This window comes from Zosterops lateralis, assembly GCF_965231275.1.
Source record: "Zosterops lateralis genome assembly, chromosome: 4".
In the NCBI taxonomy this organism is placed as follows: domain Eukaryota; kingdom Metazoa; phylum Chordata; class Aves; order Passeriformes; family Zosteropidae; genus Zosterops; species Zosterops lateralis.
In genome coordinates, this window is record NC_139765.1 from 60767022 (window position 1) to 60790879 (window position 23858).

The 23858-nt window shown below is 40.0% G+C and overlaps 1 protein-coding gene across 4 annotated transcripts in view; it reads left to right on the top strand.

Moving 5' to 3' along the window:
• Nucleotides 1-779: 779 nt before the first annotated feature.
• The window catches only part of SRPK2 (SRSF protein kinase 2), an 87001-nt gene continuing 63922 nt past the window's right edge, over nucleotides 780-23858 (top strand). For 3 of the 4 annotated variants that reach the window (XM_083858924.1, XM_083858923.1, XM_083858922.1), the window contains exon 1: nucleotides 780-948. In XM_083858924.1, the coding sequence (XP_083715050.1) occupies nucleotides 911-948 (38 nt within the window). In that variant the 5' untranslated portion in view covers nucleotides 780-910. Of the gene's footprint in view, nucleotides 965-23858 lie in introns of all 4 variants that reach the window. The other variant, XM_083858921.1, reaches the window with a different exon arrangement.

Genomic DNA, 23858 nt, shown 5'->3' on the forward strand with positions numbered 1-23858 from the left:
GTCCGTGCCGGGTGCGCTGCCGGCCTTTGGTGACGAGGCACCGGCCCAGGCCTTTGAGTGCTGGACTGGGGATCACAGAATGGGCTGAGCTGGGGGGAACCCACCGGGATCATGGGGACCAACTCATGGCCGTGCACGGCACCATTCCCAGGAGCCACATCAGTGGCCCAGGAGCACTGTCCCAGCGCTTCTGGAGCTCTGTCAGGCTGGTGCTGGGACTGCTCCCTGGGGAGCCTCTTCTGTGCACCACCACCCTCTGGGTGCATTGCTAGGTATGGAAAAAAATGAAAAAAAAAAAAAAAAAAAAAAAAAAAAAAAAAGGAAGAAAATCGAAACATTACATTTCATAGTGTTTTTGGGGAACCTTAGAGGCAGACCACTAAAACCCAAAATCCAGGTGTGCCCAGCCTTTTCCACGTCTGGTTTCTCATCCGTGTGTGAAAGTAGTGATTTAACACCTCGCTTTTTGTGACAAAAAATGAATTCAAAGAGCCATATTTTTTAGGGCTTTTGATCTGGAGGCTTTCACGGGTGTGCGGTACCTCTTAGCACGGTACCCGGGAAAACGCTCCGTGCCGGGAATCCTTTGTTTGGGCGTTTTTCCCTTCCACAGGCTCCCCCCGCGTCCCCCCCGCCGGCGGCAGCGGTGGCGCGGCCCCCGCGGGCCCGGCGCGGGCTCGGGCCGGAGCGGCGCCCCCCGCCTGGCGATGGTTCCGCCCGCCGCGCGCGGTCATGTGCGCGGGCCCGGCCCTCCGAGCGCGGCTGGGCGGCCTCGCACAGCGCCGCGTCCCGGGCCCACGGCGGACAAAAGGGCGCAGGGCAGCGACACCTCCGGAAGGCGAGGGCAGGCGGCGTCGGTGGTGAACGTTTTCTGATTTTTCCAGAAATCAAGCAGAAGACTGAGCTGCTGATGTCAGTTAACTCTGAGAAGTCGTCCTCTCCAGAAAGGTACGGCCGCATCCCCGTCCGCATGAACGCGGGGCTTCTGGCTGTGCCTCGGCGCGGCTGCTGGCATTGTCCGCCTGCTGCATGCTGGACCCCGCGCCCTGCCGCCCGCCCAGCCTGGCCCTCCGGGGCGAGCTCTGTGCGGTGTTGCCGGGGGTGGCGGGCTGTGCCCGGAGCCCGGCGGGCTGCAGCATGCGGATGGCGGGCCGGGCCGGGCCGGGCTGGGCTGGGCTGGGCCGGTGCGGACCCCGCGCCCTCGGGCGAGCGGCGCCCCCAGACCCCGCCGCGCTCTGCCCTCCGCACGGGCGGCAAACAGAACTTGGCCGAGCCTTCCGTGCCCTGCTATGTGCAAAAGGGAGTGTCCTTCCTTCGGAAAGTAGCTCAGGAATCGCAAATCCCCCCCTGTTAGTCACATTCTGTGAGACAGATAGATGTGATCCCTGTTCAAGTCTGTGCTAGGAAATGGAGCAGTCGCTGCATGCAGCAATGGTTCATGCCTGCAGGTAAGGACAAAATGACTCAGAAGTGTTTTCAAAGCAATTATTTTATCTGTCAGTCAGATTAGTGTTATTTCAAGTAGCTGTTTCATTTTCAGAGTAATACTTAAAGGTACTAAATGTACGTTTAAGTCTTCTGACGTGAAATAGCCTCCTGGTGATTATTTTGTTGATTTTAAATAAACCAGCCCCGCTCACTTCGGTTTTGCTTGCAGCTGCATTTTAGGGCATTTTTATTTTTGAAACTGCTTCAGTCTAGAGAAACATAATACCATTTCCCCCCCATTATTTATACAACACACATTTTGGCTGTATGCAAAAGACCCCCTGAATGTTCTGTTTCACTATTTTAATGTTGGACGTTGGCAAAAAAAATTGCTATTAATTTTAAGCTCTCCAACTGCCTTAGGCTGAAATGATGGTCTAAAGTTTATTTTATTGAATGGCTCAGCTTAGAGAGACATGATAAGGCACTGAATGCTATCTTAAGGAAACAGGCTAAAAGATATCTTTCAAAATTAACGAGTGCCGTGTGGCATGGGTGGTTTGAAAAGCCAGAATGAGCAATTTAATTTGATTTATAAGTATATTTATGTATGATATGTAGAAGCAAGCCGAATTGCTTTTCACCAGCTGTAGTTATAACAAAATACCAGCAATGAGAGATCCAGAAAATGGTGGGGGGGAATGGGATGTTAAGTCACCTTTCCAAAATGGAGAAATATAAGAAGAGCTTTGAGAGACATTTTAGTATTTACGTATTCAAAATTAAGAATGAGGAGAGAAAATGCAAATGTTTATTTGTTAACCTTTATCCCACTCTTATGTCTAAAATTTTTAAATACAAGACTTATAAAATGGTGGTGGTAGCAGGGAGGATGATGGAGTGAAAATAGTAAAGGAAACAGGTGTTAACTCAATTTTTGGAAAGACTTCTGTTGGCATTGCTGTGTGGGAATTTGGTGTATAATACAGATATTTATCAAAATGAATGTTATGCAGCACCCGACATCTGATCAGTCTGGTTTTGAGCAGAACATGCTCGTGGTTGAACTAATGGTAGTCCTAGATGAAGAGGTCCTTTTAAAGGGTCATAACACACAATTAGAAAAAGATGCATTTGTCTGAGATTCATATGAATGTCATTCATTAAATAGTAAGATTTTTTTAACAGCATGATGTGCTATTGTGCAATAAAGATTAAAATGTGGCTGTTGTATATGCACACAGATCTCTTTTGAGGATTTAAATACATGATACTCTTCACCTGGAGATTGGTTTGACATATCAGCTGCATGGTCAGTTATAAATTAAAACATCTTTATTTTATAGGAGGGTGTTTTTTTTAAAAAAAAAAACACATTCTTTTCACCTGACTAAAAATAGACTGAATTTTTTTGCAAGCTGTTATGAAACAGTGCTGTCTATCCTATTAGCTGTCAGTTCCTTTCAAGGCTCTTTGAAAATTAATAGATGATATTTTTAAAAAAGAAATAATTACAATATTGAGTGCCTGAACTGTTAAACTGGCCTGATATTCTCTGTAGAAAAAATTGCAGTGTGTGTTTATGCCATGCAGACATGAGAATATGCATGTTCTTGAAAAACACAGAAAGGGAATTAATTATTGCATATTTACTTATTTATTGCTGGCTTTTATCCTTGCTCCTAGTGGTTGGACTTCTTGTGAAGCTTTGAGTTCTCCGTGTGGGCATGCTGTGTGGAAGATCTGAGAGAGTCCATGGCTTGTTTCTTGTTTTCCATGCTAGCAGAGGCTGCTAGACAGCGCTTGCATAGCCAGAGGGGAGGGGAGAGGAGGTGCTCTGTGCCTTTACAGAGACTGATGAGATGGGAATAGAGAAGAAATGAGAGGGAAGCCCATTACTTGCCTCCTTCTTTCGTTGGTCTTTGTTTTTACAAGACAGTTTAGTGTTTGTAGGTTTTCCTGCTCATTTGGCAAGTTCAACACACTGTCACATCTTACTGATGAGAAGAAGGCTGGGATATAATGGATGGCTTGGCTGTTATGGAGGCTCAGCATTTTAGAAATCCTGCAGTGTTCTCTTAGGGTAGTTGTTTGTTATGATTTTGAGAACTTTTCAGGAGACATTAGCAAGAAAGTCAAACCTTTTTGTTAAAGCACCTCTGAGATGTTTAAAGACATTGGCAGCCTTGAAAAGTAAACCTGAGACATTTTTCATAGATTCATCCTTCCTTTCCCTTCAGCCTAGAAAAACTGAAGTTGTAGAATTGAGCTGATGAGATTACGATACCTGTGTTTTGGCATGCTATGGGATATTTCATTAGCAGACACAATCAGACAGCATCTCTGTGTCCTAAATTTCCGAGTAGTTAATGCTGCCGTGGGCCAAAGTCCTGGTTCCTTGTTGATAAGGTAGCCCAGGTAACTGTGGATGTGTGTGTGCACGTGGGCTGGGCGGTGGATCAGGTAACCCACTGCAGCTGCTGTCGCTGAATTGATTTGTTTGGATGTCTGAGCCTTAAGGAGTCCATGGATATGTTTTCCTACAACGTGCTTACAATGTGACGCTCACCTGCTTTCGTTGTCTAATGAGTAGTAATTAATCTACCACGTACCCCCGTATTATCTGTGTTTCCCTGGGGGCTGCATGAGGTTACTGGTCCAAGTCTTGGAAATGTCCTGAGGAAGCAGGTAGCACCACCCAGATGGAGGAAGGATGGTCTTTCAGGAGCCCTTCAGGAAAGCAAAAATACTTTAATTTCTGGTGTATGAGCTACTCACTCTTCTCATCTACAGTGCAGTGAATGCGAATGCTTTGACCTGCACAGATTACCCCCCCACCCTGCTTTTTAGGGGCTGTGTGGAACTCTTGGCAGTTTTCTGTTTCTTTTTGAGAAAAGTTAATTCTTTCACCTGGATGACTTGATACTCTTAAGACTTCAAACCTAATGGATATAGTAGTTTTCTTTTTCACATTTTAGGACAAAGAACTTGTTATTTCTTCAGCTCTGATTTTGGATTCTAAATTTCTGTCAGCAATGCAGTTTGGCCGTGGAGCATTTTCTGATAAAGGTTATTAGCAAGGCTGATCAGTCTGAAGGGTTTGACCTGCTCATTTTCCCTCTTTCTATAGAGGCTGCATATGCATGTTTCTTTGAAATGAGTTTCTGCTTCAGTGTTTTTTAAAAGTTTAATAGCAGCCACTCATGAACAGCCTTGAAGTAGGTAGCTGGTGTGTATATAATTCCATTTTTATAGTTTTGAGGGGTTACATAAATAGCAGTAAAGGGAAGATACTTTCAAATGACAAGTTTGTGTTAATCAGTGTGTAGAAGTATTTGGTGTCAGGTGGTGCAGGCAAGTTTTGAGGAATATTGGTGGTTTTGGTTTGGCTTTTTTTTTTTTTTTTTTTTTTTTTGAGCCTTGGGGTATATATACCACTCTATCTTAGTAATTTATCTTTGCAGAGCAAATTAATGTATTTCTCACAGCTTTTACATAGTTTCTTCATCAGATCATGCCAAGGAGGCGTTCAGGGATAAAGTAAAGGAGGAAGAATTCTGGAAAAATGAGAAGGAAGGAAAAAGATGGAGGCTGATTACTATCTGCTTCCTTTTTCTAAGAGACCTAATGTTAGTTGTTAGAGGAGGCACTGTGATACAAGTTATGATGTTGAAAGATTCCTTCAGGTTTTGGATCATCAGGGAAGAATTCTTTTACTTTGTTTTTGTGTGTGTGTATTTCTTTTTTTTTTAATATGGTTGTGGATGCACTACTTCTAAGGTAGAAGTGTTACTTGTAATAAATATAGAAATAATGAAGGACATGAAGTATAATCTGATATAACAACATGAAGTATAAGCTGATATTGCTGTGTGTCGGATAAATGGTTTGGAATAATTGTTAGATAATAAGGCATTATAAGGTAATTATCCCATTATTTATCTAACTAGCACTGAAAAAAAAATAGTTGTCAAAATAATGCAACTATTTCATCGGCTCCAGTAACTTTTAAACAGATTTTTTTTCAGAAGATTTTATTTTCTTTAGCTCCCTTTCTGCTTTACTGGTTCTTTTTATAGGATAAAAGAAATACTGCACATCTTCCATTTCAGGACAGTTCAAATCTATTTTTAGTGGTCATACAACTATAACTTTTCTGTTTTGTTTAATATATGGTAACAATGATCAGTATATATTTCTCCCTCCGCGCTCCTTTTTTTCCCAAAATTACAAGCTCATTCTATTTGTTGTATTTTATCTCAAAGTAGAAAGAAAATCCTCCTGTCTTACTGTGGGCTCTAAGCTGTTTGTCCAGGGACCATTTTATTCCACCACTGACTCCACTGGGTGACAGTGTACCTGTATAGCTTTCTTAGACTAGCTGCTTAATTTTAGATTACCAGTTCTGGACCAGAATAAATCCTATATTTTGTGTGGTTTTCATATTAAAGGTTTCACAGTCTCACTTGTTTTAGCATGTAAGGCTTTTAAGTGAAATATGAAAGGGATGTGGAGGCAAGGAATGCTGCAACATGCCATTGTCCTTGTGTAGGAAAAAATGGAAGTAGCTTATATAGAAGCAGCCACTTGTGGAGCATGCTTTTCACTTGAGGTGATATTTTTAGGGAACACCGTACTTTTTTTTTTTTAGAGCTGGTAGTGCCTCTGTCAGTTTATCAGTAGACTTTGAAAAGATTGAGAATTCTAAGTGTTTTGGTTTTCAGGGATAAACTTGGTTTATTTCTGTGACTATGGAATTTCTGCTATAGGTATGTACTTCGATATTTAATAATAAGTGAAATATATGATTAGCATTGCTACTACTCAGTGAGCCTGTGCAGTACTTAATTTTTTTTAGATGATTAATAACTTTTCATCATGCAGGTATTTGTGAGGTATTTATTACAGGGAAATTTCTAATACACCTTCTGAAAACTAAAATCACAGATTTTGTCAGTTCCTGTTGGAACTAAAATGAGAGAATTTTGTGAAAGGGAGAGATGGAAAGTTCTGGGCTGTTGTATGAGGTTTTCCTGTATGAGAACGGTTCAATGGAAACTAACTCAAGCAATCCAGTGGTGGTTTGCACAGTTATTTAATGGCTTAAAAAAAAGGTATGTGAAAATTTTGAAAAATATGACTCACACAATATACTTTCTGAGGTATTCCAGTTCTATCCCAGGATAAAATGTCTGGGAAAAAGTAATGAGTCATTTTAAGCAAAGCCTTTTGTATGACAGATTTAATCTGTTTCATGGCTTGAAACATTTTGTCTAATCATGTCTTGGTCATGCCTTCACTAAAATGTCTGCTTCAGCCCGTAGGTGGATGGTGAAGGAATGTTACCTGATAGATTGCATAAAATGATGAGTATCTATGTCTGAAGTTTGTATTTCTGTTGTTGCTGTAGTGTATTACAGGATAAACTAATTTATGGTTTTCTGTGTCTTCGTATTATATGCATATTCGTATTATATACTTATAAATCAATAATAAAATGTTCAGACATTCATGTCATTCAGTGAATTTACTGTGTTGTGATACATGTATTTTCATTGATCTGGAATTGATGTAGTTACTGAGGGATGCTAGGAACCTAATAAGCAAATGCATGCAAATCTAAGCATTCCATTTTATTGCATATTTTGTGTTATAAGCATATTATCAGGAAATTGGTGCCATCTCTCAGCTTTTGACTTTATGTGAATCTTACTATACAGTTTGGAGGACATTTAGACAAGTACCTTTTGTGTCCAAGTCTTTTACTAGTTCTGTCTTTAGAAATTTTACACCCCTGAACCAGTATTTGCCTTAAGTGCTTCGGTATTTTCTTCAAAACTCACCTTTAGATCTCTGACAAAATCTAAACAGTCACTGTTACCTTAAATACAGATCTGAAATTTATCTAATCTAGGATGCCTGCCAAACTCATGCTGATAATTGTGACTAGATGGGGAGTGAACTGCAATTTCCTTTTTTTTTTTTTTTCTTCATTTTCTTTCTGTCTTTCTAGTCTTTAAAGCTTCAGTTGCCAAAGAAATGTGTCCAGCTCCAAGCTCTGCATATGTTCTTCACCAAATTTATCTATACAGCTTTCCTTGTCTAGTTATAGCTTTAGGTCAGTCAGGCTGGTTGATTGCCTCTCTTTCCTGACTGGACAGTGTTCAAAACTAGAAGCACATTTCATGTAGATGTTCTATTTGTATGAAGTTTTGACTGTTGTATTTAATAAAGGCACTTTAAGTGACCTCTCTGTATTAAGAAAAGTGTCCTAGTTTTTTCTTGATATCTGCTAATACAAGAAATGGCCATAAATTTGTGATACCCTAGTTTACTAAAAAACTGTATTTTCTTTTGAGAGTTGTGAAACCTTTGTAGTGTAGGGCTGGTTAGTCTTCGAGACATCTTTTCCTCAAACTTGGAGCAGTCTAATTCCATGGAAGGGAGAATTTCTTAAACCTACTTCTTTGTTTGGTGAAATGTCATTGGAGTAGTGTGAAATCTTTTAAGAATTCAGTGCCGTGTTTTAATGAAGCAACTTCCTATGCCCCAGACCCTGCTGAGATGGTCACAGCCTTTCTTCTGTTGCCCAGTACTTCTGTGCATGTTGATAGTGTGTATCTCTTCTGGGGGCAAAGAAGGTCATATTATTGCAGCAGAAACTCCTATTAAACTACATTTCTGTCCTGAGTTATCAAAGCTTAACTTCAGTAGTTCTAGCGGAAACTGGGAGTATTATTTTTGTCATTAATACAACTATAAAGAGACAGCATTGTTTTTTCTTACAACTGCTGTATCAGAATATCTAGCAGTGGTTTTGGTTTTTTTGTGGAGATGGAAAGGTAGTTTGAAATTTCTGTGGGTTTCAGTGGACAGCTCTTCTGTTATTCTGTGCCCATCAGGAGCTATGGATTCTCATTGTTGTCTTCAGCTGCTGCAGCCACTGTCCACAGAAGCATTTAGTTCCTGCTATGCCCACATACCAGACACTATCCATCTCTGTTTATTTCATGCCATGAACTAGAATGGAAGATGTTTGGAGTTAGCTCTGCTCCTTATGAATCCTTCTATAAAAGGATTACCTTACCCTTAGGAGACCACGTGTGGTGGTTTCGTCTGAGTGGTGCTTTGTCATTCCCGGTGTGACAGTGTAAAGCCTTTCTGACAGCTCCTGTTGCATATGTGACAAGAATCAGGAATTTCCACTGCTGCTTGGTGTCTTAGCTATGAGAAGTGTCAGCTTCCAAGAAGACTAATACAGCTTTGGACCAAGACTTCCCTAAGGTATGAAAAAGATCATCAGCCATAGTGATTCTGAAGTACATTTTTATCAATTAAAACCTTTCATGCCAGTATAAATAAGAGTGCAAACAGTCTTCATGGACTTAGTTGGAAATCTCACTTGGCTCCTTTCCAGGTAATTAATGTTTCAGAGTATTAGTCTAGAAAGCCAAATAAAGAGAGATACAGCTGTCCTCAGAATGCTTATGTTCCACAACCAAAGTAAAAGAATGGACTTACAAAGAAGTTATTGGTGATGAAGGAAAAACTCTTCCTCTCGAGAACTCTTGATATTTGTGAGTGGATTACTGCCACAATGAATTAGCTTAGACCCTATTCCTTGGGCAGTATGCTGCCAGTAAATACATGTTTTTTTAGTGTAGACCATTAATATTTAAAAGTGGCGTTATTCTTTATGGAGATCTCTTCACAGGTTTCTCCAAGGTGATCTTATTGAAAATGTTCCTGTAGTTTAATTTATGTGTACTTTGTTTCACCTATAAGTCTGCTTTATTTATGTTACTTTTCTGTTAAATGAGTCCTGGCTTGGAAAGAACTGGTCAAGATTCTTTTCAAATGTGTTTAGCACATAGGAATTTCAAGGGCTATTAAAAGAACCAGAAGTCATCCAGTTGAAGCAGGACAGTGTCCGAGAATGCCAGTACATTTTTTTACTATCATTTAAATACTCAGTGCTTTAAAAAATGCCTTAGCACAACTGCATGGAGTGTGTTCCAAGAGATGCCAGGACAGCTTAAACAGTCTGCAACTAAAAGTCTTAGAGACTACCCCAAATCTAAGGGAGATCTAGACCCTTTGCCTTCAAAGTGTTACTGATAGCTTTGCTAAGAAACTTGCTAAAGGTATGTGTCCTTTTAGCCGTGCCAGTTGTTCGAGGTAGCCAAGCATGGGGGGCCTTGTGTCCCAGGGGCAATATCTCCTGTCATAGCTGAATAGGTAAGTGCAGGACTGCTGTGTCCCCAGGGCCAGCCATGAGGATTCCCCAGAGGTGTGTGTGCATGCACACGCTGACGTACAGAAAATGCATACACAGCTGGCTGTGCAGGGCAGCAGAGACTAAACCAGAGCTTTTATTGACACCCACATAAACACACACACAGAGCATTGAGGCAAGAACTGCGTGGACAGCCCCATCCTTTTCCTCCTTTCCAACTCCTCACAATGGAAGTTCACTGGTGGAATTTGCATAGAACCTCACACGCAAAGCTCTGTGTGCTCTCCCAGCCAATTTTAAATGCTCTGAGTAGTTTCTAGCCCCTTGAGATTGATGTTCTCACTCCAGTTGCTGGCACTTGGACCTTATTTACTTGCTGGCCAGTCTGGCTTGAAATAGGCTGGAGTTCAGATGTTGACACTCAAAATAGAAAGTATATCCACAAAGAAGAGAGGTATAGGGTTTAATGACAATATAGGATGGACTGTCATGATCAAGGGCAGGGCTTAGTCAGACAAGTGTATGAACCAGACACTCATTTGCACTGGACCTGCCCTATTCATCCTTTTTCCTTGCTATTTTCCCTTACTTATTTGTCCCTTACCCACTTTTATACCAGTCTTCCTCCACCTAATGCCTTCCTCTGAACATTTCATAGCATCTTGCATATTCTCACAGTACTGTGATAAGTTTTACACAATCCCAAAATGTTCTTTCTCCCTGCATCCCATAATAAATCCCATACCCCTTAAGACCTTCAGTTTTCAAGGTGTTTTTGGGGAAGAGTTTTGACTCATCTTGGTATGTTTCACACTAGGGGAATATGGTCTAATTGGTAGTTGTAGGAGTAGCTGATTCACATGCTCCAGTTTTGCTGTTGAGTTTGTTCAGGTTGACCTGTTGTTTTGCTTCTGATCCTTGCTGGATCTTTTTCTGTTATGGTTAGCTTTTAATCAGATAACCTAATCCTGGTCTCCCAGAGGCCTAATAACACATGTCAAAACTGGATCTAGATCTGTTTGGATTTTTGCCCATCTGATGTGGACATCCAAAAGATTGAAATTAGCTGGGGATGTGAAATGCACAAATGCTTTGCTGCTACTTCTAAGTCTCCTGGAAGTTTGATATTACAGAGTTTTGTCTATTTCCTAACTCCTATTTAGTTTTTAGACCCATGTTTCTGGAAAGGAAGAGTGATGTATATTCTTACCATGTGTTAGATGCATGCTCTGTGCTTCAGACTTACACTGCTGGATGTGTCAAGCTCATACATCTAATGAAGGCAAAGTTCAGGCATGACCAAAACCAAGCAGTGCTTACTTGCTCTGCTGAACTGGTGTCTGTGCTTGTCGCAAAATCCATTCGAGGTAACACAGGGATGCCTAATAAAAGTAAACACCTCTGGAGCATGAACTGTCTCACATCCTGCTTTTCTGTGGTCTGGCCCAGAGAAGAGATGTCTGATAATAGTGGTCAAAAGTGCCAGTTTAAAAAAGGCAAAAAGAATCATATTACTCTCATTCTTAACATCATCTCTGATGTAGATTGGAAGGCCAGTTGTTAATCTGAGCTGCAGACACTGAGATACTTACTGCTCAGTTCCTTTGCAAGGTAGCTGAGCACACAAAAGACACAGAGCCACAATGTGTGTTAGTCAATATCTGGCTATCTGACATCAGTATTCAGAAAACCTGGCTTGTATTATTTCTACTCTCAGAGCCCAGGAGACAGCTAATTCTTGAGACCTTGCCAAGTTGCTCTTCTCAGGAAGAGAAGTATATGATTTGAAGGTTGTGAGTTTGTGTGTATATGTGCAGTGCTATTTATTTACACAAAACATGTAAACAGAGCTCGTTTGCTTGAGCAGAGTAGAAACAAAGTGCAACAAGCAGCTATTTTGCTGATGTTTTCAAGTCTGCCTGTCTAGCAAGTACTGTACTAAAAAAACCCCCCTTAAAATTCAAAAAACAACACCCTAAAAACCCCACGCAACTCTCTCCTGGAATCACAGGCACAGCATTTTTTTTGCTGTTTTTATTTTTCTTTATTTTTTTTCCTGCTTTTTCAGCTGTTGTGTCAAAGACCTAATGTTCCTTTTTCACTGAGACTGAAAGGAGGGTATTCAGTTCAACTCTCAGCCTTGACTGCAGCCAAATACTGAATGCTTAGAGGGTAGCTCAGTCTCAGACATAAAATTTATAGAACAAAAATGCTGTACCTAAAATACAACTTTAAAGAAAAAAATCTTTATGTGTACTATAATACCTTTATTAACTTTCTGGACAGTGCAGTTTGTTCCCAGGTCATGCTGTATGGCATCTGGGGCTCTTGCCCATTACTGCAAATAATTCTTGTCAGATCTTTCTCACAGACAGGCATGAGCTGCTTTGAGATCTGTCTTTTAAAGGCTTATGCCAGGTTTCCACTGGATTTCTCTAGTGCAAGAGAAGATTAAGACCATCCTGGGTTTTGGTTGTAGCTTTCGTTCCCCCTTCTAAATGTTGCTTTTCTTCACTAGATTTTCATATGGTACTTCATCACCCTCCTCCTTTGGTCTAAACCTGTATGAGTCAGCTGGAGCTGAAAAAACCTACCTTCCTTAACTGCTTGAAAGCTTCTGCGACTAACAGCTTCTTGGTTCTCTAAACTACTTCTAAGACCTTGCTGTTTTGTCCACAACCAGTAGTTCATGTGTGTACTGTTGCCTGCAAAAAGTAATCTGAGATTGAATTGTAGTGGGGTTCTATATGGAAATAACACAGTGGGGGATTTATCCTAGAGCTTTCCCTTTAACTCCTACTCCATTCTTCTTGTCACTCCTTTTGTTGAGTTGCCATCTGGTCACAGTCCTCTGTCATCCGTTTGTTTAGTTACCTCAGGCCTTTGATTTTGTGCTAATTATTTGGACATTTATTTTATGATATATTGAAAGAGATGTGAAAGATACGAAGTGAAAGTCAGACAATAAAATACAACAGGACTTTATTTCTGTGTATATATATAATGTTTGATAACTCAGTTGTCAGCTTGTAATGGCTAGAGTTCACAAGAGACATAACAGAATGTATTGTGATATAGCAAAAAATGGTCAAAGTATATACTGAACTCTGTTCCCATGTCACAATTCTCTGCCATTCAGCCAGTTCTCAGTCCATCTCACTGTCTCCTCATCTAACCCACAGTTCCTGAGCTTTCCTATGAGGATGTTGTGGGATTCAGTGTCAAAAGCCTTGCCGAAGTCAAGGTAGACAGTACCCACTTCTTTGTCCTCATCAACCCAAGCCAGGCATGCCATTGTAGGAGGGTATCAGATTGATCACACATGAATTTCCTCTTCTTGAATCAATTTTGTTTCCTCCTGATAAGTTTCTTTTCCTTTCCATGCTTTAGATACTGGTGCACAAGGGTTTACTTGTAAAATACATTAGCACTGTGGGGTTTTTTAGGATAGGCACATCATAGTAATTAGTGGGCTACAGCTATTTTTATTGAAATGTAGACCTTGGTGATTTGTATTGTGCATACTGCCATATGTAAATGGGTTCTTGTGAGTAGTTTAATTGATTGGAGGAGGAATGTATTATCATAGAATCTGAGAAAATAGTGAGTTGGAAGGGACCCATCAGGATGGTTGAGTCCAACTCGGGGCCCTGCACAGGACACCCCAAGAGTCACACCCTGTGCCTGAGAGCGTTGTCCAAGCACTTCTAGAACTCTGTCAGGCTGGTGCTGTGACTGCTTCCCTGGGGAGCCTGTTCCAGTGCCCAACCACCCTCTGGGTAAAGAACCTTTTCCTAATTCCCTAAACCTCCCCTGACACAACTTCAGGCCATTCCTTCTAGTCCTGCCAGTGGTCACAAGAGTGATCAGTACCTGTCCCTGTTTTCTCTCATCAGGATGTTGAATACTGTAATGAGTTCTCCCTTCAGTCTCCTCTAGGGTGATCAAGGCAAGTGTCCTCAGTCTGTCCTCATGGCTTCCCCTCCAGACCCTTCACCATCCTCATGGCCCTTCTTTGGAGGTGTTCAGGGCCAGGCTGGACTGGGCGCGGAGCGTCCCTCCCGCAGTCAGATGTGTCCCCACCCGTGGCAGGGGCGTTGAGCTGGATGAGCTTTAATGTCCCTTCCAACCCAAACAATTCTGTGATTCCATGATTCTCTAAAGTGCAGCAAATATAAGACATTACAGGCAGCTACTATTTATTTACACAGTATTTTACAGGTGGAATTGGTTAAGAGCATAGTTAACCTTTTGTCCCAAAGCCATGAGCGTGATACATCTAATTTTATCTTTTGTTCCCAAGTAATTTAATACTTTTTAAATCAAATCCTCCAGAGCTGAAAATGAGAGTTTTGTAATTTAAAATATAAGAGAAGGTTGGGAGTTTTCAAGTTTCTTTCTAATTATATTTTGGCACGTTTGTTGCTGCTGTTAGCATTCAATCCCATAATTCCATAGCAATGCAAAAATCTGCTTTTAATTAAAATGTTATTTCATGGAATGTAGTAGAAACTGGTAGAACTTTGGTGAAATACAGATTGGTCTCCTTGTGCCAGATTGGAGGATTTAAATTGCTGTTTTGTAGCGGTGTGGATGATGTCAACAAAATGTCAGTGGAAGTGATTTGTTTGGATTGAATCACTAACTAGATAGGAAGATGTAAAGTAAGAGTTGGTAAGTCATCTTATTTTGTATGTTGATTTGACTTCAGAATGCAAATTACTAGGAACCATGAAATGCACAATTTATTTTACAAAGGAGAAAAATGAAATGTAAGGGCAAGTAATGCTTCATGGAATCGTGAAATGCTTTCGGATAGCAGGGACCTTCAAGACCATCTAGTTCTAACCTCTCTGACATGGGCAAGGACCCCTTTCCCTTGAGAGCAGGTTGCTTCAAGCCCTATCCAACCTGGCCTTGAACACTTCCAGGTTTGGGGTTCAGCTTCTCTGGGCAGCCTGTTCCAATGCTTCAGCATACTCACTGTAATCTAAACCTGCCCTCTTTCAGTTTGAAGCCATTCCCCCTTGTCCTGTCACTACATGTTCTTGTAAAAAGTTCCTCTTCAGCTTTCCTTTAGCTCACTTTAGCTACTGGAAGGTGCTCTAGGGGTTTGCCGGAGCCTTCTGTTCTCCAGGCTGAACAACAACTCTCTCAGCCTGTCTTTGTAGCAGAGAGGCTCTTTCAGCCCTCTGATCATACTGGTGTCCTACTCTGGACTCCTTCCAGCAGGTCCATATCCTTCTTATGTTGAGGGCTCCAGATCTGGACACAGTATTTCAGGTGGGCTTAGAGTAGTGGAGTAAAAGGGGAGAATCACCTCAACTTGCTGGCTCTGCTGCTTTGGATGCAGCCAAGGACACAATGGGCTTTCTGAGCTGCAGGCACACGTTGCTGACTTGAGTCAAGCTTCTCATTCACCAGCGCCCCCAAATCCTTCTCTTCAGGGCTCCTCTCAATCCATTCTCCACCCAGCCATATTTGTGCTTCACATTGCCTTGAGATTGTGCTTCACAGGTGCAGCACCTTGCACTCAGCTGTGTTGAACTCTGAGATTCTCACAGACCCACCTCTCAAGCCTGTGACGATCCCTGTGGATCCCTTCCCTCCAGTGGGACAGCACCACACAGCTCAGGATTGTTGGCTCTATCCCTGTCACTGACAAAGATGCCAAACAGCACTGACCCCATCACTGACCCCTGAGGAACCCCAGCCCTCACTGCTCTCCTGTTGGACATCGAGGTGTTGATCACAACCCTTGGAGTGCATCCAGCCAGTTCCTTATCCACAGGTGGATAATCTGTCAAATTCATGTCCCTCTAGTTTAAAGACAAGGATATTGTGTGGGACAGTATTAAATGCTTTGAATCATCATACTATTGCAATAAATAGTTCATCTGGCTGTATAGTTTTCTTTGTCTTATGAGCTTCCTACCAGTTAAATTTGGCAAATATGTCTAGATATTACTAATTACTGTTCCAGTGTTGCTGACATGACTAGTTTAATTTTTCCAAATTCTGTTGAATATACTGTGTTTTGCATAAGTCATATTGTGCATTGCTTAAAGTTGGTGTTGGTTGTTTTTTTAATTTTAGTCAACTGCAAGTGGTTGTATCTGAATACTTCAGGACAATCCAAGCTCTTGTTGAGCTGGAATCCGTAAACATAATTAAAACGATGGTGGTGTAGTAGTGTAATTAGGTTCATTAACAATATAAACACGGAGTGTTTTATTCACAGAAGATTACTAGCATGTCTTTAATTGTATGACTGTGGTTTGTCGATGTAGAACTTTTCTTTCAAGACTTTTCTTAAAAGACTGGGATTCTTAGTATGAAAGATGGATATATATGTTTCTTCCAAGCAAGTATGGTAGGTATATTGGCTGAAAAGAAGGAATTTTTTCCCTCAGTTTTTGGGGTTTTTTTAGGAAGAATGGTATTTCAGGTTTCAGAAGTTGTTTGAAATGTAAATATAAAGGCACATGTAAATGAAATACATTTCCTTTAAAATTTTGTTATGTGTTTAGCTTAGTTTAGTATCTCTTGCTTTTTTAAAAGCAAAATTTAAAAAAATTCACCTGGTCTTCTCTCGCACTTATTTTCAGTCAGTCCTAATTACCTCAGCCATTGTTTTGGTGACTCCTTATCTTGTTTCTACTGTTGTTACACTTGCAGTTTGGAAACATTAAAGCATTAGCTAAAAGAAACAGATACTGACTGAGCGTGGCCAAACTCTGGTTTCAATGAGCAGCAGTAATTTATGCCCACATTGATTGAAAGTATCTGTCTCCATCTAATACTCTTGTTTCTAGGTTGCTTTTACCAGGCTGATGATTAGGACATCCTTGCCTGAGGAAAGCTTGATCTATCTCCCTCTAGGACTCATCAATAACTGTATTTATTTGTATAGTCCTTAGGGTTTTAAGCAGAGTGCCAAAAGTCATTACTGTCCCTCAGGACCTGATTGTGCTGTGGCTAAAACGATGCCAGCCTGTGACAGTCAAAGCACAAGGCCTGTGTTTGGTTGTCAAACACTGTTGTGTTTGTATTGCTTTAACTTCTAAGCAATTTTGATCATTCTTGTGACCGTTTTTACTGTAATTTTTATTTCTCCGTGTTGTGTTGTGCAGTTATGGATCAGTGAGGAGATAAGGCATGGTTGTGATAATTCTTTACTGGGTTTAACATACTTTGATTTACCTTCTGATGAAGCTTGTGCTTTCTTGGAATTTTTTGGTGTTACAGCAGGAAACAGTTGTTCTGTAGCTTTTGGCAGGTGGTCCCTGTGGGTGTACACTCCTGAACCTAGCTGTGCTTGTGAATGGGAGGATTGCTTAGTTAGTGTGGCAGTGCTGCTGCCCTCCTTGCATCTGTATAGGCTTATTAGGGAGTTAGTATCTGGTAGTACTGGGATTAATGATTAATTAATTACAGGTATAGTATTAGTTCCCTCTTCTGTTTGCTTTCCTACAGGAGGGCTGATTTCTGGTACAGAAACAAGTACCTACAGAGCTGGTGATATCTTACACTGTCCCAGATGTCTTTGAGGTGGATAGTTGCTGGATTTCCGGTTGGCAAATCCTGTAACAGGATTTTGGTGCTGGTGACATGACAGGCTTATCCAGATTCCTTATGCTTCCCACTGAACTACAGGGGATTAATACCTCTTGTGTTTGGTTCTGTGAGAAGGGCTCACTGCAGCCTCAGTGTTTTGCAGCCCAAATGAGTGGTCCAGCTTTCCTCCCTAGCACCAGCCTTCCTGAAGTCCCTTTGCCCCAAAAGGTTTTTCTACCCCAACGAGCCAAGTTAGTTTGCTGGGGCATCAGGTAAGTGCCACAGCCTGGAATCTTTAGGTTTTAAAACTTCACCTAAGATTCTCTTGTTACTGTCCTAAGTCAGCCTTAGCACTTCACCATTATTTTGTGTACATTTTATTGTATTTCTTGCCATTATAGTTGCAGTTGGCAAACGCTGTAGCATTAGTTAAAATGTTGCAATTGAAATTTTAGGATTTAACAGAAATTCTAGTATAAAAGAATATGGTGATCTAGATGAAAACTCATTTGTATTAAGAACATGGAATGTCTTTCAGCACATTGAATAATCAAGTGCCTAATAAAGTTCACGCATAGTTCTGCACAGCAGAGTTATTTAGTAATCCTTCAATGTCTACCTGCTACGTAGGCAGACATTTCTTTCATCTTAATTATTAGATAGTGCGATCTTCACCTTAGCACACTGCGTGGGTATTTAGGGTTTAAGGTACATGAAAATGAAACAGCAGTACGAAAAACTATGAAGTATTCTTGGGTATATGGTTCCCACTCAGGAATTGCAAACTCAGCCACTCCTTGAAGGCTAATGTGGAAGAAGAACTCTCCTACAAAACACAGGCTCATTTGTTCTTGTAGAGCCTTATCACCCAATTCCTTCTACTTTGGGGGGATGAAAGTTGACACTTTCATGCAATTTTTCTTCTGGATCCTGGTTGTCTGATAGGAACATCATGAGCGTGACATTTTATTACTTCTCTCCAGAAGTGTCCAGGATAGCTGCTGTCCTTGCATTTTAATGGCTTCTATTTTTACCATTTCTTTTCAGTATTAATTAATCCAGTATCTTCTAATTCACAGATCAACAGCAAGAATCAATCAGTGTGGTATAAGGCATTTAATTTCTTCTCTCTGGCAGCAGTGGAACTGTTTTAAGGCATTCTGTTTCTGTTTGATGAAGTTTTGACAACGTAGTCATTGATATTTAAAAAAGAAATGCATAACATTTTGACCTACAAAGATTGGACATCCAGCAGATTTGATGCATCACCTCTGTATTCCTAAAATGGAGACAATTGCTAAAGCAAGGCATTGGCAGTCCTGTTAGAATTCATATGAAGTAATGATGTGTTCAGTGTAACATCCTCCTGAGTGTATCATTTATGACAACAAGTAGTTAGTTGTGGAATGAGAAAAGGTGTTCTGGTTTGTAATCAATATTATGGCTTTTTAGAGCAGTCTTGGAATGAAAAATTTTTCTAAATTGTAACCCTAGTTCAAAAGTAACACTTGCAAGAAAAATTTTCTGAATTGTAAGGGAATACCCCACCAAAATACCCTAGAGAATTACCTTATTTTTTTGCCCATTTCGATGATTTGGGTATGTCAGCTAGAAGCTGGAGATCTAAAAGCTGTCAAAGACTCATTTGAAACATGAAAGTAGCTGTTACAGACCATAGGAATGGTTTCAAGTTCACCGTGTCCAAAATGTTATGTTTTTGTCGCAGGAAAGGTGTTTAAGCTTTAAAGTTAGAACAGTACATAGGAAGATCGTGCTGATATGAAAGGACATTTGATCTGGTTTAGTAGTCTCAGGAGACAGGGCTGCTTTGTTGATAGCTCGTTATGGAGATAGAAGAAGAATATGTGCAAGTCACTGAACTTTTGACAAGGTGACTTAGGGTGATGGCATTCACTCTCTCTGAAGCTGTTTAACAGGAGGGAGCTTCAAATACCAGTGACTAAAAATATTGCATGATTCGGTTTCATTCTGAGAAGAAAGGCAACACCTGGCAAAGGAACACTGTTAATATAGTAAAATATAAGAACTTTCTACCTCTAGTACATGTTCTGGCTCAAATACGTAAAATACATGTTATTATAAAATATACACTCATGTATATACTCTTGATAATGTTCAAAGCAGTATCTGTTCAAAAATGCTGTGTTTTTTTATAATAATTTACAATACAGAATGTTAAATTAATCAGAGCACTAAGACTCAGTTACGACAATGCTGAAATCTACATAGAGTGCTTTTAAATACAAGGTCATACTGCACAGATCAAGAGTATGAGAAGATTTTTGTGTGTATATATATTTATTTCAGTATCATTGGCAGGAGAAGTGTTGGGGTGAATCACCCAGCTCATCTGAGTTTTGTTCTTCATGAGTCCATAATGAACTATGTGTATTTACCCTTTAAGCCATTTGTACTATACGTGTTACTGCATAGTTCTTAAGGTTCTGTGTAAAATTTCACAGAGAAGATATTTCCTATTGAAAAAACACAAGGCCACATTTTCACAGTTGGCTTAAGCCTGTAATTAAAGTCTTGCCTTATACCCAGCACTTGCTGCTTCTGTTTGTCTTGAGTGCTGGCACTGGTACTTTTGGTGTAATCGGTTGGATGAAGGTTTGATGAGCCTGAAAATTGCCACAGAGGATGGGAGCAGGTTTTCGTCTGGCTTAGAGAGCTACATGGCTCTGTGGTGTGAACACAAACACAGGCAGAGGAAGTGCCTGGAAAAAGGCAGAACTCCTTTTCACTGGAAGAACTGAGCTGGATGCAAGTGAATTATACAGATTCTAAAGTGATAATTCTAATTAATATCACTCAAAAGATACACTGAATAACAGCAAATCCAAGAACTCATTACCATTGAAATAACTTATCCATCCTTTGTGCAGTGTTGTCCACAACAGGTTATGCCTGCATTTGCACTTTGCCACTGACCTGTTACGTTATTCCAGCTTATTAGAACAACTTCCAAAAGATAACAATGAGGGAGGGCTAGAGCTGGTGCAGAGGGCAGGGCTGTGTGCCCCTGGCCATGAGAGAGAGGAGCAAACTGCCTCCTTCACAGCAGCACCGAGTTCAGGCTCACCTCATATGAGTGACTGAGCCACAGATCCACTCTCAGCCCCAAGAAAGGAAAGAGATCAGTTGCCATCAAAAATGGGAAGGAAGGAAGGTGTTGATTCCATCTTCTTTATTCTGTGCCCTATCTTGCTTCAGCTGTATCACTCATGGCTCTTCTGTTCACTGCATTTAACCTGTAAGACAGAAAGGTTAGCTGATTGGTTTTGCTTTGGGGTTTTTTTTGATGGATGTAGCAAGATAAGAGGCATGTGAAGAAGTAGGGAGTTTGACTTTCTGCTATTGTAGATACTGATATGGTCAGGATAGTAAAATTGAGGGATTGCTGAAAAAAAATCAGAAAAAATGCTACAAGAGGGAAATAATGTGCATAAAAGTGTAGGAAATGTGAAATGAACATCATGGGGGTTTCATGTGTGGCAAATGTGAAACTACTACAGGGGGGAAAACCTTTGACATCTAGTGTAGGGATCTAGTGCAGTTATTATCAGTGAGGAATGCTGGGTCCACAGAAGTAAAGCTCATTGCTGTAAAAAGATGTAAAGATGATGTTAGAAACTGGCAGGAAAGGAAATAGTGCTTATTCACTATCTTGTGCCTTAAATATGGTTTTCATCTCAGAAAGAATAAAATGATTGAGAGAAATTACATGGAAAATATAAAATGGTGAGTGAAATGAAACAAGCAAATAAAAATATTTTTCTATTTCTTCCCACAGGGGAAGCTTGCATGCAATTTTTGAACACACAAAAAGGAAATTGTTCTTCAGATATGGGCAGTTAAGTGTGTAGAAGTTCTTGCCACAGGATGTTATTGTTAACTTGCTCAGTCACTCCTTGAACTGTAGTTCAAAGTTTGTAGAAAAATACTTCACTGAAGACTGATAAATACAGAGGTTTTATCTGTGGCCCCTATAGCAAATTGTTGCAAACTGTGCCAGTGTTTGGTCACTCCTGTACCCTTCCCAAGGTGTCCACTTCCAACGACTATCAGAAATAGGATAATGGACAAAGTAGATGCACCTTTGATGTGACTTAGTTTAACTGTTCTTCTGTTAGCAGAACTCAGAGTAGCTAAATGGATTGTCAAGGTAAGTTTTGTTTTGGAGAAAATTAAGTTATAATCTGTAAATGACCTGAGTAAATCTAGACTTTTTCTTTCTGAACGTGAATGGACCACACTTGGAACTGATAATGTTTGAACTCTTCAGGTAGAAAAAAATGTTTTTGAAGGTAAAAATTTGCAACTGTTGATTATTATGTCTCTACAGAATAACAATGGTGCTGTTTTATATTGAAATTGTAGAAGACAGGTGTTGCTCAGAAGGACCATAGACAGGTTAAATCACATACACTATGTGATTGATATACTCAGTACACAAAGTATTGAGAGTTGCAAATTCGTGCTATGTTTTCAAAGACCTTGGTCAGTGAAGATCCCTGCTGTAGATGAGCAAAAGTTCATATGTGTGGGTTTGGAAATGATTATAAATATATAGTAAAAATTACAAACTTCGTGTTCTTTTTCTAGAAAATATTTCTGTATTAGTCCTTCGTTGGGAAGACTGTTTTGAAATGGTGAACAGTAAGTTGTTGAAACCATTTCAGATGCTATGCTAAAGGCCATGACTGTTCTCTCCCTAATGATTATTCACTTGGGCATGTCATGTACAGAATAAAGAAGAAATAAACTTCTACCTTATTTTTGAAATGTATACATAAGTTATGAAGGTGTTCTGAAATGTTCCCTTCCTACTCTCAGAAATGTTTTTGATACTCATCCAGCTCTTTACATTTTTTAAATAAAATTTCTAGTCTGGTATATTCTCTGTTTTGCATGAGTCAGATGTGCATTAGTAGTTCTCACTGTTTTAATTAAAGTGGCTGAGTTGTTGAATCCTTATCAAGGCAGACTGAGGTGGAAAGGACAAAAGAGAATAAAACCTCACATCTCATCTTAAATCTTAGGTTAATCATCTCCAAAACCATAATCACAATTCTTTTAACCACCTACAGAATTTTCTGCCATACATGTTTTATGTTGAAAGTAAGAACAAGCAAGTAAAATATTTTAATTCTAAAAGGAAAATGTACAGGTTTTCAAGTTTCATAAGGAGTTTGCAAAAGGAGGGTATGTAATCCTACATCTTTCTGTATTCTGAAGTAATTTATTTTAGGGGACATGTGTGTGTTTTTTAAGTAAAAAACTGTTAAGTGGGTGCAGCATAATTTTGAAGACAATAGCATTGTAACTGCAGTATATGTGAGATAGGTGGAGGGTCATGGGGTTCGCACAAAACTGGAAAAGCCTTTTCAGTACTTACCTAGTTTTCAGGTTGCTTTGTATATGCATGGTGTACATTTTATATGTATTTTATAGAAATAGAAGGGCTGGGAGTGCACACAGAATTAATGGAGTCATCACAGTGTTTTGGAGTTCTCCTCTAAGAGAACCAAAGCCAGAATTGTTCTATTGTGAGATGAGTACTAGCTAATTCTTGGAAAATTCCTGTTGTCTTTCTAATTTACTGAATTAACCTCAGGGCTTAATGTCTTCAGGTTGCAATTCGGATTTTAAGTTGGCTTAAAAATTAAGAATTTAAAAAAAATAGTTCTCTTCTAGTTTTAATTCAAGCTTTTGCTTCTGTTAAGAGTTGAGAAATTTCAAGCTATCCTATAGCCTGTTCGTGCAGATGAATGGGGTCCATTTTAAATCTGAGTAGTTTCAACTCCTGCTTTTCTGTTTTCCTATCTGATGTACAAATTCCATGCTCTGATTTTTCCATATGGTAGCTGACATCACATTGGTCTTGTCACTTGTGTGTGTTTCAGATCTCTGTTTTGATTTCCCAGCTTAGTTTCAATCTCTCTCACAGAAATGTGACTACAGGCTTGCAAGTAACTTCAGTCTCTGTTTGCCATAGTACTGCCATACAGTTTTGGCTTGCGCCCACTCACTAATTTATTTACTGAAAGGTACAAGCCATTTGCAGTGGTGCAGTGTTTGTCCAGAGCTTTAGCAATGCTTTAAAATGCTGAAAATCACCTTTGTTTAAGCAAGTTATACCACTGCTTTTTTTGTAGCAATAGGAAAAGGCATTTTCATAAGCTTAGTTGTAAAGTTTTTTATAGATGTTAATAGTGCCTTATCAACAGCTGAGTTCCCTTTCACCGTGTACGTGTAGCACATGCTGCCTGAATATTACACCCACTTGTCCATATTTTTAATTTTTTTTTTTAATCTGAATGACAGTTCATGAGCAGTGCTGAAGGGTGAGATTGTACACAGCCAGACCCATTTGCAACTTTGACAGCAAGTGGCATGACTTTGGATTTAGGGTATTGTGTGAGGTGTGTGACTCTGGTCTGCAGTTTGTTCCTTCTGAAAGAAGGGAGAAAAAGAAATCCCCATAAATACACAGTTAATTTGTTCTGTTTTGCTAGACTCGTTCTCACAATATCCAAGGTTATCTTTAGCCTGTTTTTTTACACAGACTGTTCTACAGTGTTGTTACAAAGAACCTCCTTTCTTAATCAGC